Raw genomic sequence first — 15,257 nt, forward strand, 5'->3', positions numbered from 1 at the left:
CTCTGCTGGTCGTCTGCGTCGTTGATTGCAGCGGCGCCGAGCACCAAACTGCACAGGCGCGGGAATAAACAGAGACCGGCCTGCCCGAAACTTCCCTTCTCTTCTCTCTCTCTTTTTTTTCTTGGCGGGCACAATGGGCCATCTGAGCTGCTACGGGCGCTTGTAGTCCATAGCTGCAGCAATGCCTGACCCGTCGTCTATCGACGTCGTGGTTGTTGGTTTGTGATCTCGCGGCCCTGCTGCTAGCGCCTCCAGCTAACAATCCCTCCTGTGCAGGGAATGGCCCCTCTGCGCTGATTCTCTCCTATATACTCCACGGGAACATTCCCTTCTACGACCCGCAGACCCCTCATCCAGACCCCATTCTCCATGAGAAGCTGGTGAATGCTCCGGATCTCTTGGACTTGGACATCCCTGCCTTGACGAATCATTTTGAGGCTTCTCGATTCTCATATTCGACACAAGCTCTGCCCGTAAATGCCCTTCTGGACGCCATTGTGCGTCCAAACGCAGATATAGATGATACGGGCCAGTATTCTTGCATTCAGTGGCGCCGTCTCCCAGAAAAAGCAGTGCCTCACCTTGTGCTTGGTAATGCATTAGAACCCGGGGGGCAATGGACAGAATGCCCTAAAGGCACAACCTGGGATATCCAGTCACTCAGCTATGCCGGCATGTTGTCTCTCCCTGGCTATAGTTTCCAGACCCATCATAGAAAGCTCTATGGGTCAACCCCCCTTGCGTTCACGCGGCCATCCAGGTGCGAGATAGCTGGGTATTTTGCAGCGTATCCGCCAGCTGTCGGAATATCGGAGGCTATTAAGTCTTCAGAAACTGTTGCAAATATATCTCGCACTGATGAAGGCTTTTACATTGCATCGCACAACCTAATATGCAAATCTCTCGTTTTGGCCTCTGGTATATTTGCTGAAGTGAAGCCAGCCCGGCCACTTTTGCAACCACTATTGAACAAGATCATCGCCCCCTTGGAGATGAAAGATGACGATAGGCCTCTGCTAATTGTCGGCTCCGGGTTTTCTGCCGCGGATATCATTATATCAGCCCCCGCGCATCGGAGAATGATTCATATTTTCAAATGGGCACCGGACGAAAGGCCTTCACCTCTAAAAAGCTGTCATCAACAGGCATATCCAGAATATGCGGGCATATACCGATTAATGAAGCGGTGTGCTTCTCTTCCTCCAGGCGGCTCAACAGACCCCAAACTACCCTTTCGCCCCTCGACTCTAAGCCCTTTCTTGAAGAGTAGGGACTGGGGGGATGTCTACGAAGGTTTACCCAATACATTAATCACCGATGTAGTAATAGATGACCATGGTGCACTTGTTACGCTAAAACGCGATGATGGTACCATCCTTCGGCGCCATGTTTCTGACCTTGCATACGCCGTCGGCCGACAAGGCTCACTGGACTATATGGACCAACCTTTAAGGGCAGAAATTCTTCCCAGCAATACCAACGCGGCTGATACTGGTTTGATATCTGCTTCAACCCTACGCGAAGCAGCTCTTTGTGACTTAGAACTTGCTCCGCGGGTTTATATAATCGGCAGCTTGACCGGAGATTCGCTTATACGTTTTTCGTACGGAGGATGCGTTTATGTAGCGGGAAAAATTATTCGGGATACTTTTAATGAGAAGGAGACTGTTGAATATCAAGCCGGTTGGCACCATCGCAAGCGCGCCGTCACAACGAATGGGTTTCAAAGGGAGTGCAGAATAAGCGAGCCAGGACAGAATCACAACCGGGCCCAAGAGGCGAAGGGGAATGCTTCGCAATCGGGATTCATATGGGCGAAGGGAAGGCTTTTGTGGGATATGCTTTTCTGGTGGTCGAGGTAGCCCTCATTGGAGGGCACACATACTTCGCTGTTCTGTAAATAGCCACTATATATGTACCGAGTATTCCGAAGCAGTCAAGTAGTTCGTTGCGACACAGCTTATTACTAGAAAACATCTTGACTAGATAGTAAGTGAATCAGCCCTGTTGTGTATAGAAGAGCGCCTCCTGGGACATTTATGTAGTACGGAGTGTATTCAGCAAATAACTGGTTAGTGGATGTCCTGGTTTTGCGATCGCCGAGCCCACACTTGTCGGGAGCCATTTCGCACCCAACGCGCATAAGTAACTAACTAACTCGCTAGCAAATGAGGCGTCGTTCCGCCAACAAGCAGTGAACTCACCCTCTTCACCAGCTCTTCAACTCTTCTAGATACCTAGACTTTCACTTTGCCTCTGACTCTCTGCAATCCCAGGCTCCGCCGCGGCCGCCGACCGATGGCCGCAAATATCGAAGGCGGCGCGTCGAAGCTTGACCGTGAGACTACTACGCCATTCCACCTGAAGCTATTTTACCGCCAGAGTTCTTTTAATCATCTTTCCGACTTCCATATATCTTCGCCCGGCACCCCAGCATCATCTACATCTTCTCCTCCGTTGCCACCGCATCTACAGATCTATACATGGTACTCGTGCACCTTGCGTGAGCTTGCTCACCTCCTCACCTCATGTCTTCCGTCACTACTTCCGGACCCAGCTGTTGGAACACGTCTTAGTTTTCGCCTAATATATCCCGATACAAAGAACCAGCCTGGCGGCCCCAACGCGTCAAACGATGCAGTGCGAGGGAGGTATCTTAGCAAGGACATGGGGAGTATTGTTATCAGCCCTCGAGCAGATAGCGAAAGCAGAGAACACAGCTTATCCGCTACCTTGGCCGGCCCAAATATTGATTTAAGTGGCGAAGACGCCGATCGAACACTACAAGATGCCCGTTTTATCATCGGCGACTATATTGAATGTGCGATTTTACCGCCACTTCAAGATGGATCCGTGGCTCCCAATGTCACGCCCAGGGGAGCCTCTGGTGCCTTTGCTATTGGTAGCGGCATGCGCGCTTTTCCACCCGTGCGAGAGAATGGATTTGGGCGGCCGAGACACGGGGGAGGAGGTTCCGGGAGAGGTGCCATCACCGCCCCAGCAGTTCCAAGTGGTGAATGGAGAAGGGGAGAGCGCATACCTGATGAGGGAGGGAGAATCTATGGCCGAGGAAATCATCGACCGCGGGGGAGGCCGTACTGACACTACATGGCCATCGTTCGAACACCCCGCTGCTTCTCAGAGGGTTCCTTGAAAGAAGAATTAAATTTCTTTGGGTTATAACTACAATTGGGGCGCGTAGGGATAGTGCGCCAATCTGATATGATTCCTTTGAAGAAATGATATGAAAGTATGCCAATGGCCTCATTCCCACGGAGGGTTGTAGTAACGTAAAACAAAGACTCAGGGGAAGACCCGATATCAAAATAACCAGCGTATTTAGAAGAGTGTTTCGTAAATTTGCAAATATGGGCCCCGTGTAATCGCTACTATTGCTGGGAGACTGGTTGCGGTTGTGATATTGGTCATTTGGAGTGTTTTGGCGTAGGGGCTAGTAGTCTACCATTCCGCAATCGTGTCACCCCTTCGTTTGCCTCTTAGTTCATATTTACCCTAACAGCACAAACAGTATTGATTAGTACTCTTCCTGCCTCTTTTTGCTTGGAAATGGCTGATGATGGAGAAGGAGACAACTGACCTCCGTCTTGTAGCCAATCCAACCAATAGCTCCTGGAATCAAGGCCATGAAACAAAATGATATCCAAGCTGTGCGAGGAGTCCACCTGAAGTGCTTGTATCTATTCTTGTTTGCATCTGTACGAACTGGGCCTTAGTAACCATGATATGGTGAAAGAGGGCATAGCGGGAAAATCGCACCGTAGTATTTTTGGAGTGCAGGATCCAGGTGAAGATCTATGGCAACGTTAGCGATCAGACACGCTAATTGATTAGGCAACATACTTGACGGGCCAGCCATTTTTGCTGTCAGGGTGTTCTTGATCGTAGCCAGTCTTCGGGTCGATGTTTGACCGTGATGTCGACGAGTTGGGCGCTTGGCGCTGAGTCAACATAGAGTTTAACTTCATAAGAACGCGAGGATCATGACTGAGCGCAGCCAAGTATTATTTAGAGCTTTGAGACGGGACGTGGCGGATAAAGTCCAGTAATTGGCCGCCTACTAAACTAACGGCCGTAACACCTAAGTTCGCCCGACCCCGGTCCGGCCGCCAGCTGAGCCTGTGTGAATAATCAGCCGCAGGATTAACATGATGTTGCTATTTATGAAGGATTGACCTCGGCCCTACAGAGTACAATGATTTCCCTTATGCCTTCTCTGTTCAAGGATATCTTAGATTAACATATTTGAAATCCCATATTGTTGCTACTATGTCGCCCTCACAAGAAGCAAAAGTAGCTGTTTACTGGTGAATGAGTGTTCCCCACCCTGTGCCAATTCGCCGGTTCTAACCATCTTATTTTCTATGATAGGCTTGAGCACTCCCGTGCCCAGCGAATTGTGTGGCTTTTGGAGGAACTGAAGCTTTCCTACGAACTGCATATCTTCAAGCGTCAAAAGAATATGCAGGCAGATCCGAAACTAAAAGAAATCCATGCCTTAGGAAAGTCGCCAGTAGTTATAGTTGAAAAGGAGGGCGCTCCGCAGCCACTGGTATTGGCCGAATCGGGGTTCATCGTGGAATATCTCATTGAAAATTTTGGGGACAGTGCCACGATCCAAAGCTACGAGCCGTCCAAATCAGATCAACAAGAGTCAGAGTCTTGGAGGAAACAGCGATATTTTATGCATTATGTCGAAGGCAGCTTTATGCCGTTTCTTCATATCGAGGCAGTTGTTAGCAGTGCGTGCTCTTGACACTATGCCCCTGGCTGCGAGTAGCGTTTGTTGCTAATCAACTTGCAGACATCCGCAACGCCCCAGTACCTTTCTTTATCAAACCTGTGACAAAAATGATCTCTGACAGGGTCCACCAGGGCTACCTTGATCATAACTTGCAAACTCACTTACGTTTCTTGGAAACTGAAATCGGAGAGAACCAATACCTCTGCGGCGACAAGCTCTCTGGGCCCGATTTTCTAATCCTCTATCCACTGCAGGTTCTGGACGTAACCGGTCTTCTAAACAAGAAGGATTATCCGAATTTGATGGACTATCTTCTGCGCTTGCAAAACCGTGACGCATATCAAAGAGCTGTCGCCAAAATTGAAACGGCGGGAGCCAGCGTTGGGCCATTGCCAAGAATGTGACAGCGCCACGTTCCCCGATATATCCCTACCTGTACATAATATTTTGTTTCTTGGAGAATATCAAATACCTCTGTAGCTACTATCTGACACATTTGCATCCCGCGTGTATTCCAATCTGTCCGTTGTTACCTAGTTAAATCGCTGACTAAGCAACACAACTTTTGACAATCTATCGAGTTGATATATATCTTAACCTAGTCAACCACAAATACCAGGTGTATGCAATAGTAGGGCTTGGATGCCTCGCGAATTTTCCTCGCAACTTTCAATATTCTAAAGGACTACGTAGCTCACCCAGGGCTCCTACAATAACATTCGGTGTCGGGAGAGCACTCTCCGACACTTTCATCTTCTGTTTGTTAACTATTCTGATACCAACTGGGATATCGAAGCCTTAAACTGCTTCGTCTAGTTAAGACTAGAAGTATCAAAGAATAACAAACAAAGATGTCTATATCTGCGTCATCAAGTTACCCAGCCCATACCCAGGGCTCCCCTACCCCTCTCCCGCCCGAGAAGGTTTTTCCGATTCAAATTGGATCCGAGCTGTTCAGGCTCTCAGGCGCTTCTATAGCATCGGATGGTTGGTCACTCCTGTAGTAGCTGATTCATATCATGCTGACAGTTGAAGAGCACCCTCCTACTTCTCTCAGTTTTTTGAAGAACAATTGAGGCAAAATGGAGAAAATTCCACAGTCAGAACGCTCTATATAGACCGGGATCCAGACACATTTCGCGACATTTTGAAGCATCTGCAAGGTACCAACCCATCGATTTCCGAATGCAGAAACGAAAAGTCTTGCTAATCCAACTTCTTAGGATATTATATTCGACCGCGAGACAATTCGCACTTCGTTAAGCTTTTTGCGGATGCTCAATTTTATAGTTGTAGGTTCTTCTGGGAAATGGGCCCTCATGTCTTCAAATAACCTGACCGCAGTATCAGTGCCGCGCCTTATTTCGCAGCTCTTTGAGTGTGAAATCTTTATTCAAATTGGGGATCGACATTTTCAGATTCCTCGCGATATATTTTCAAATCCCGGTGATTCTCCAAATTTCTTCTCTTTAGGATTTGCCGTATTTTTTGCCACTCCGGGTGAGGTATTTCCAGGATTGGAACGCCAGGGCCTGCTTCGCCCACCCGCAATCACGCCCCCTATTGTAAGCAACCGTTCAGGCGAAGTATTCGCAGAGCTTCTTCATATGCTTCGCGGATACCCGATTCAAATACGAAACGAACAGCATCGAGTCGAACTTTTGCGCGATTGTCGATATTTCCACCTTCGCGGACTCGAACAGAAGCTGATTCCGCACGAAATAAGCTACAACCTTAAACACGACCGCTCAGAGATTTTGATTAGATTGGAGGATATTCGCCCATCTGGTATTCAGTTAGCTTTCGATGGTTCTTCCCCGAGTTTGTCCGGCGATTCTGGCGGTTGGGTACAGTATGCCCGACCGTTTGTGGATGATGATCACTACGAACTCATTGTCGAAATTGGCGGGGAAAACACTCGGGTAGACTTGGAATCGAAGCGGGCGGAGTTCTATGGGACTACGAAGACCAGGGTATCAAGCCTTTTGCAACTAATTTCCAGTAAAACTACTATTCCCCGAAAGACCTCTGAACAGTTGCAAAACGGAGGCAGTATTAACAGTCCATCGACTACCCCACGGGGCTCCCCGATGTTTTCAGGGGGCGTTACGATACTAATCGATCCGGATGCAGATATTATAGTGGATGGTGAAAGATGTGACTCACACGATAGGCCCATTACAGGCGGGACTGGTGCATGCGGGCCATATGATGAATCACTTTGGGCCACAGATTTTGATGAGACCAATTGCGGAACATTTCCCAACCTTGGGGTACTTCCAAGCGACCCAGATTTGACGCCGCAATCATTCCAACGAGAAATCAAGACCGGGCAACCTATATTTCGTCCGGGATCGGAGCGGGAACGTCCTCAGTCACCAATTGGACATCCACAACTAAGGCACGCCCAATTTGGGCGTCCCTCCCGAAAGCGAAAACGAGGCGAAAGTGAGGGCGGCCGTCATACCTGGATTGTGCGTAAGGGACAGTGGAGGCTGTCACTCCAAGGGAGCAGTGAGGCCGGAGCGGGTGGGGTGGAGGTGGTGTTTGTCGCCGTGAAGCTGGATGTGTACGCGCAGCAAAAGTCGCGCAACAGGCGGCGGGGATTCCTGGACTCGACGGGCTCTTGATGGCAGGACCCATTTCGTCATTGAGGGGATGGATGGTGTACGTACCCTACAGTACATATCTATGGATACACCCATTCCAGACGCTGTATGCATGTACCGCCGTGCGGGATTACCGCTGGGCGGTACTTCCCGTTTTGCCTGACCGCTCTCCGGCCGGGCGGCCCAACCGGGCCAATCACCGCGCGACAGCCGTGCGCGTTAAGTAAGCCGGGGCCCCGGCGGGTTCCGCCCGAGCCAATCAAGCGCTGCACATTCCACACCGTTACATCCCCAGCGCCAAGGCCGCGCCCCCCGTTTCTGCTGCGAACTTTCTTTTCCGCCTCGCCGCCTCGCTGCCCTCGCCCACAACCTCTCGCACTTCCCGCCATCCACTGTCCATCGCCAGCGTCGCCCGTGCTGCTTGCCGGTCCAGCTCAATTGGCTCTGCTACTCTCTCTCTTGTGCTGTCGTTGACGGCCCTATCATTCTTCTCGTGTACGCGCCCCGACAAGCAGTCGACCCCGATCTCTAGACTCTGGGCAGCCCGCATTTCCCGCCCCGGCCCCAAGATGTACTTTTCAAATCCCCACGCTTCGCTGCCTGGACCTATACCCCCCCATGGCAACCCGTCCCCAGCGCACTCGGCCTCTGCTACCCCCGCAAACAACTCTCCCACCTCTCCTCGCCTTCAAAACTCCCAGCTTCACCATGTTCAGTCGCAGTCGAGGCAGCTTCGCCCTTTGAAAAGCCCACTGTACGTGCCTGCGGTTCTACGCCCTACTGGACGGCCTGCCAAATTCTCTCCGTTAACACCTCCCCGGAGCGTTCATGATGTGTCAGATGACATTAATAATACTGGTGTTCCTCCCCTGCTCTCCCGCACATCGACCATCGATAGTGTTCGCAGTCAGTTTAGCAAGATAGCCGAAGATGAATGGTTGAAATTTCAAAATCTTGGGATGGTCACAGGCTCGCCCACGAGAGAACACTGGAAGGTAACTTCTTGGCCTACTTTCCTTCTTTCGTCTCCTTATATCACTATATGTCTAATTCGGGGTATTTATTTAGGCCGATTCTGCGTCTCCATCGTGTGACTCTCCCGTTTGCAGGTCTTTTTTTGGGTTATTCAATCGCCGTCATCACTGTCGGCATTGCGGCCATGTCTTTTGTTCTTCGCATACCCCTTACCTCGTTCTCCTTGATCAGAATGCGCAGTTCCATCCTGGCGGCATTCCGTCTCGCGCGTGCGACCTCTGCTGGAGTGAATACTGCCGTTGGGACCAGTCACGCATTGATCAGCTGAACCAAATACAACACGATCTAGCCTCTCAACTCGAGCAGAAACGGAATGACGGAGCTATATCAACTACAGTCAAGGACACAGACTCCGACAGGGCCAGCGTAAGCGATGCAAGCTTCATCTCGCCAGCCGTGGGCCACCAAGATACCGTTATGGCAACCAGTGTGCCCAAAGATTGGAGCTGGAGCACATTTTAATGAAAGATCTTGTTTTACTCGAGTTCATTTCCTTCTACGATGATACCCTTTTTTTTTTTTTTTTTTTTTTTTTTTTTGCTGTTTTGTATTTGTCCCACTACCCTACGTTACTCTTCAGCTCATGTGGCATGATCATGAAATAGCGCCTCATTAACCATCATACCGATTTTGACCATCATAGACTTTGTTCCATTAAATGCAAACTTCTTTTTATCGGGTGTTTTTTTTAACTTCTCTTTCGTTCATTTTTACATTTTCCCCCTGTGTCAGTAAAACATTAGCATAGCCATGAACGCAAAATACAGGGCCAACTTAGTAGGATGAGGTTAGCCACTGAGTGATACCGTGATGATTACAATTTAACATAGGAATGATAATACTGCTATTGTCTAGATCCTCATCAGCTATTTACCAACGGAACTTTGGGAAGGGTGTATGGTGTAGTTGGCAACGTCTGAGAAAATATTGTGCATCTTGTTCTGATTTTCTACAGATTCTTGTCATGTTGAGATATATCAGGAATAGAGTGATGGGATGCCAGATATCAAGGATAACACATGCTGTAACTAAGCCAAATGAGGGAGAGTGGCCCTTCATAGTCTAAGACTGCATAAGAACATATAAAAAATAATAAGTTCACACACACACCAATGGGACTTTTGATGTACATCTAGTCTTTATCCAACATGGATAATCTATGAGATATAGGGTGGTATGCTCCATAGATGTAATTGTATAGAAATACGGCTGTGGCGCGTCCCCATTACATCCTCGATAGAGTATTAATCACAATACTCGTTAGAGAGTGGCACGCTACGGCCGGTGAAAGAAGAGGCTAGGTCAGTAAAGTCGCGTTTAGCAGGCCGAGTCCAGTTTCTGCCTTCCCAGTTGGCTTCGTTGGGCTTTTCGCCAGATGTCTGCAGGCGCTTTGCTACCTGTTCAACTTCAGCCCAGACTCGAAGGATATTATCTCCGATAAGCCCTCGGACTTGCTCCGTCGTCGCACCCTTTTGGAGAACACGGGTGATGAGGGCAGGGTACGTTGAAACATCCTGTTTGGGAGGAGTTAGTTTGGAAAGCAAGCATTAAACTTGGTTTGATTTAGTCGCACCTCAAGGCCCTTTGGCAGGCTCGGAATTCCATCGTAGTCGCCACCAATGCCAACATGGTTCCACCCAGCTACCTTCGCAATATAGAAGATGTGATTTACAACATCGTCGATGCTGGTGGAGTTGGGAGCATCCACATTGAGGAAAGAAGGCACAAAGGTTACCATGACCACGCCATTGTTTTTGGCGACGGACACCAATACATCATCGGGGACGTTTCGCAGGTGTTTGGAAAGACCATAGGCGGATGAGTGAGAAAAGATGACAGGTGCTTTTGTGACGCTCAAGGTGTCTCTCATAGTGTTGTGAGAAACATGGGAGAGGTCGACCAGCATACCCAGTCGATTCATCTCCTTAATGAATTCAAAGCCAAACGGTTTCATCAAACCGACGTCAGGTAGGCCAGCGCCGACCGTTGACTGAGCCGTAGCAAACGCATTGTCGCAGTTGTGGGTGACGGTGATATAGCGGACACCCAGCTCAAACACGCGGCGGAGATCGGCCAGAGAATTCCCGACTTGGTGGCCGCCCTTAAAGGTTGATGAGCGTCTCGCGCGAAGGTGAGAGAGGAAAGAAAGGTACAAACCTCAATGCCGAGGAAGCTGGCAATTTTCCCCTTGGAGAAGGCGTGGGTAGCGCATCTTGCATTATCGCAAAACTGCAGATCGCCCGAGTACTTCTCAATGAGTCGCTTGGTCACGTCGATTTGCTCGAGAGTGTCTCTGACGGACCACTGTGATATAGGTCAGCGTTCTGTTTTGAGACACGCCGCGGGAATGGATATATACCGTAGGCTCATCAATGGGAACCAAGGGGTTCGGGCATGGCGTATACACGCTCCAAAACTGGCCGCCCAACATGCCCTGACGGAGGCGCTTCAGGTCAGTGTGACCCGACAGGCCAGTCTCGAAGGGTAGTTTGCCATCGTAGATCTGGTTCTTGGTAGACTTGCGGATGAAGTACGGGAGGTCGTTGTGGCCGTCGATGAGCGGCGTGGTCCTCAAAATCCACTCCGCCCGCTTGCGATAGTCGTCATGGGACGTGGCCGGGCTGGCGGCAGCGGGCGAGGCCAGCGCCGGGGCCAGCAACAGGGTAGCCAGGGCAGCCCCGGCACGCCAGCGCCAGGCGCAATGCTGTTCAGCGCGGTGGGACATGGCGAAAAGGTTGGCAGGCGAGGCACGAGGAGAGGAGTCGGCGGCCACTCAGTGGGTTGTCGAGTAGCGGAGCAGCACACGACGCGCCAGCCGCTGGACCGCCAGCGAGAGCCAGTGTATATATACACCAGGCAGGCAGGTGGGCATCAGGGATGGTGCTCGTTGGGCATCCTGTCCCCCGCATCCAGCAACCATGACTGCGCCCTTGGCGGGCAGGGAAGGCTGCGCGCGAGCGGCACGAGGATGGTGAACGGCTGGTGCGCATCGGGCGTGCGATGATTAGGACGGACTAGCGGAGAGGGAGAGATACGATGTACCACGAAGCGGACAGAGAGACGGACAGGCCGGGAGGGGGAGAGTGGGCGAAGACAGACCGGCGGACGGACGCAGCAAAGAGATGGAGGCATCACAACAAACACCAAGCTAGGAGATAGTTAGTTAGTTACCTAGTTAGTTGGTGAACTAAGGTTAGTTAAACTAACCAGCCATCCACGCCGATAATAAGCATTCAACGCCCGTGGATCACCGCCCTGGGCATGTTACATCCATGCCGTCGCAGCGCAATGACAGCGTGAGGAGCATAGGCTCGATCGAGGACGCGTCTATTCTCCCGCCCGCCCGCCCTAATTAAACTCGAGAGAAACAAACACGCACAACCACGACTACACTCCGCGCCCGCTCCCACTCTGGCACGCGCCACAGCGACAACAGCAGCTACGAAGGCACGGCTTGGGGATACGGGTCTGCTCAAAGGCAGCGGATCCCCGCCATGCGACCCGAGACTTAATCTCGGGGTGCATCTTTGACATGCTCGATCCTTGCGCGCGCGCCTCCAAGAAATGCCACGGCTCGGAGGAGCAGCCAACAGGGTGACCGGAACAATGATACTGTTTACTCCGTAAGGACTATTGTCATTATTATTATTATTATCCTTACCCGCCGTTCACTGCGTCAGCCGTCGACAACAATCGGCCGTGGCTGGTCACCACCCTGACTTCCCTGCCCGCACGCCCGAACAGAGTCGCATCTCCCATCTAATCGAGGGCTGGGCTGGGGGCGGAATAGATGGCTTTACTCTTGGACAGCCTGGGCGACCGGAAGTTTGGGTACTCTGCAATATCGAATAACCAGACCTGAGGTCGAGAATTGCCCTTATTTTATTACCCTGGGGCAGTTAGTTGTTTAGGGTCAAGGGGTTAGGGAGGAGAGAGAGAAGGAGAAGCAGGCAACTACGTGGACGGAAGTAGGGATCGTAAGAGCAAGGCGGAAGGGCGCTGCGTGTCATGGCCAACCAGCTCATTGCTGCCATGGTTGGGAAATGCTACCTTTGCATCGGCCATGGCGTCCAACTGACAACAGCCAGCTCGGGCTCATCTTTCATTATCATTGGTGCCGTTATCACACAGAATTTCAGCTTCAATGCTCAACATTCAAATGCCAATGCATGATTGGTACGACACATAGCAACAAACAGAAAACATGTCAGTCTTGCTAGAATGTGAAATACTTATTTCGATCAATCTGAACCTTAAATATATGCCAAGGATATATGCCCTTTGAGACTGAATAATGCTGTGGGTAAAAGCTGCCAGGCAAAAAGCGTATATGGATAAGCATGGCATAACATTTCAAAACTGATTAATTATTGGTAGCTGGTGGCTGTATCAATGGACCTCCATTTCTATCTGGTTTACTGCTGGACTTCCACCTTCTGAGAAGGAGATCATTCCCAAGACACAACACTTCTATTGGCTTTCAATGCTTCTGTTCTCTTTTGAATACCCAATTTGCTGTACAGGGGCGCTCCATTACAGTATTGGCCTACAAGAAGTGGTGTGGCAGGCGGCATATCCGGTAGTGCAAAGAAGACATTTCCTTTTTCTATTAATGCACAGTTTTGCATTTTGGTCCGGATCTGAACCCAGTTATCCAGGTGATTACGATATAGGCTAAGATCGTTGTCGAGCTGCGCCTTTGCCGGCCACTCTTTCAACGCCAACACTCTTCCTGCGTCCTGTTCTTCGAATGGCACGCGGCGAAAGCTGTTGTCTTGCGTGATGATTTCGTAGAGAGTAAAAATCACTCCTGAGATATCGTTACGTTTGGGATCTTCCATCCGACATATTGGGGCCGACCGATCAAAGTCGAAAAGAATGACTTTATTTGTTTCTGGGTCAACGGCGATATTGCGGGGGGCAACATCTTGATGCAGGATGCCTAAGTCGAGGTTCAAGTAGTCAACAACGTCAGTGAGTTGCTTCAGCCATTCCAAACGGAAGACTCGACTTGTATTTGTTTCAAGGGTTCCACCAGCAATGTATGGTATTGTAAAACCAAGGATTCGAGCTTCGGCATCGTCCAAAACAACGCGATCGAAAGAAATTAGGTGAGGATGTTTAGGTAAATTCTTAATAGATTGAAGATCGCTCCAAACATTGGTAGATGATGTGATATTTGAATACCACCTCCTTGCTGATACCAGACTCGTCGATGTAGCTGACCAAATCCACTTCGGGCCCAAGACGATCTAATTCGATAAGTTTCGACCGATTGATAACCAAAGAATCATGCAGCGAAGTAGGCTGGGAATAGGGAGGGTAATATATTGCCATGGTATCATCATCTTCAGGATCTGATGACACCGAGACAAGCTTCCCTTGATTGTCGACAGTAATGGAGCAAACATCCAGGCTAAGCTTATCAATATACTTTGTCAAAATATCAATTTCAATGCCTTCCTCAGGTGGCATAAGTGAAAGGGGGTCTTCAACTCGGTAACATCGACGCTGGTCCCAATCGATGATACAGCTGATGCTTTTCTTTCTCTAGAAGTCAGTCTCATTAAATTCTTTTCTGTTTACTGTATCTGCTTCTGCTTCTGCTTCTGCTCCCCCAGCCCCTGCTCTGACTGTTAACTTGTCAGCCAGAACATCAGTTACTATGAGTCATCTTTCATTTTTAATTTCAGATCAGAATTCATCTGATTGTGAGAGATGACTTCTTGCTTTTTCTCTTCTTTAATCTGCAACTCTTACTGATCCAACAGACTCTGTTTGACTGAGAGATAGAGCCCAGCTTCAGAAAGAAGTTCTGATCATCATGACAGATAATTATTCTCAGCAGTCATGTACAGCATGCTGAAGTAACTTAAATTTTTCATTGAAACAGTGTGTCACAAGTCTTCTTGATAGAGACAGATGTAATAACTGTGTCTATCAGACACACAAAACTTATTCTTTCAATTCTTAGAATTGTTCTCTTGTTTTCTTTCTTTTGTTACTGCAGGCTTTGGCCACTAATAGTCTAGTTCTTTCTTTTATTTTAGAGTAAATTTACTACTTCTGCTTCATGAACCACTTCTTGACAGTTGTAAATGCTTTTACAGACTGAATTTTCTTCTAAATTAATTCATTACTTAAATCACTGTTCTTCTGCTTCATAAATCATTTTCTAACTGCTTCATAAATGACTTTACAAATCTAACAAGATCTCTCTAAGTGCACATTCTCAGAATATGACATAGATCAGACTTGTCTGAATATTTTCTATGAAACTTAAACAGCTTTTTATCTAGATGCCTCACATTCTTTGAAGACTCTTAAGTTCTTTCCTCATATCTCTGTCACCACACAAGATATTCAATTACTTGACCATTCTTACAGAAGTCAACAATCTTCTGTATCTGATACTCTTGCTTCACAGAGAATGTCTCATGAATTGAGTGATGTGATTGACTATTCACTCTCTTCTGTTTCTTGTGTTTGATTAGAAAAGACACATGAAACACATTGTGTACTTTCAGCTCTGATGATAGTTTCAATTGATAGATTTGGAACCCCAATTTTTCCACAATTTAACATGATTCATGCTGAAGAACATCTAACTTCTTGCTAGAATGTGCTGTTCTAATGTTATGGAAATCTAATCACATCTGATCATCTTCATAAAATGATTTGTTAATTATTTTAATATTACATTCTTCCAAGTTGCTGGTTCAGCCTTTAGGCCATTGACCAATATCCCTCACTGCTGTACTTTATGCTTTGGGGTTTTTTCAGACCCAATGTGATCAATAGACCTTTCAGTCTTGATTACGATCTTTTAGCTAGTTAAGTTATTACCTTAT

General features: G+C 48.6%; 7 protein-coding genes across 7 annotated transcripts; 5 read left to right on the top strand and 2 right to left on the bottom strand.

Moving 5' to 3' along the window:
• Nucleotides 1–181: 181 nt before the first annotated feature.
• LOZ57_006224 (uncharacterized protein) lies at nt 182–1,862 on the top strand (the record flags this gene model as incomplete). The annotated part of the gene is made up of 2 exons (XM_049255244.1): nt 182–218; nt 277–1,862. The coding sequence occupies 2 exons, from the start codon at nt 182–184 to the stop codon at nt 1,860–1,862; spliced, it is 1,623 nt and encodes a 540-aa protein (XP_049105847.1).
• A 436-nt stretch (nt 1,863–2,298) lies between these two features.
• LOZ57_006225 (uncharacterized protein) lies at nt 2,299–3,102 on the top strand (the record flags this gene model as incomplete). The annotated part of the gene is made up of 1 exon (XM_049255245.1): nt 2,299–3,102. One exon carries the CDS (start codon nt 2,299–2,301, stop codon nt 3,100–3,102), a length of 804 nt encoding a protein of 267 aa, XP_049105848.1.
• Nucleotides 3,103–4,287: 1,185 nt separating this feature from the next.
• GTT1 (bifunctional glutathione transferase/peroxidase) lies at nt 4,288–5,166 on the top strand (the record flags this gene model as incomplete). Its single annotated transcript, XM_049255246.1, has 3 exons — nt 4,288–4,325; nt 4,390–4,760; nt 4,823–5,166. 3 exons carry the CDS (start codon nt 4,288–4,290, stop codon nt 5,164–5,166), a joined length of 753 nt encoding a protein of 250 aa, XP_049105849.1.
• Nucleotides 5,167–5,613: 447 nt separating this feature from the next.
• LOZ57_006227 (uncharacterized protein) lies at nt 5,614–7,392 on the top strand (the record flags this gene model as incomplete). Its single annotated transcript, XM_049255247.1, has 3 exons — nt 5,614–5,749; nt 5,800–5,861; nt 5,986–7,392. 3 exons carry the CDS (start codon nt 5,614–5,616, stop codon nt 7,390–7,392), a joined length of 1,605 nt encoding a protein of 534 aa, XP_049105850.1.
• A 548-nt stretch (nt 7,393–7,940) lies between these two features.
• PIB2 (Zn finger protein) lies at nt 7,941–8,868 on the top strand (the record flags this gene model as incomplete). Its single annotated transcript, XM_049255248.1, has 2 exons — nt 7,941–8,366; nt 8,578–8,868. 2 exons carry the CDS (start codon nt 7,941–7,943, stop codon nt 8,866–8,868), a joined length of 717 nt encoding a protein of 238 aa, XP_049105851.1.
• A 782-nt stretch (nt 8,869–9,650) lies between these two features.
• Nucleotides 9,651–11,131, bottom strand: LOZ57_006229 (uncharacterized protein; the record flags this gene model as incomplete). The annotated part of the gene is made up of 4 exons (XM_049255249.1): nt 9,651–9,920; nt 9,980–10,507; nt 10,564–10,710; nt 10,766–11,131. The coding sequence occupies 4 exons, from the start codon at nt 11,129–11,131 to the stop codon at nt 9,651–9,653; spliced, it is 1,311 nt and encodes a 436-aa protein (XP_049105852.1).
• A 1,723-nt stretch (nt 11,132–12,854) lies between these two features.
• On the bottom strand, nt 12,855–13,881 carry LOZ57_006230 (uncharacterized protein; the record flags this gene model as incomplete). Its single annotated transcript, XM_049255250.1, has 2 exons — nt 12,855–13,538; nt 13,594–13,881. The coding sequence occupies 2 exons, from the start codon at nt 13,879–13,881 to the stop codon at nt 12,855–12,857; spliced, it is 972 nt and encodes a 323-aa protein (XP_049105853.1).
• Between the last annotated feature and the right edge of the window lie 1,376 nt (nt 13,882–15,257).

This window comes from Ophidiomyces ophidiicola, assembly GCF_022830035.1.
Source record: "Ophidiomyces ophidiicola strain CBS 122913 chromosome Unknown scaffold_37, whole genome shotgun sequence".
NCBI classification, from domain to species: domain Eukaryota; kingdom Fungi; phylum Ascomycota; class Eurotiomycetes; order Onygenales; family Onygenaceae; genus Ophidiomyces; species Ophidiomyces ophidiicola.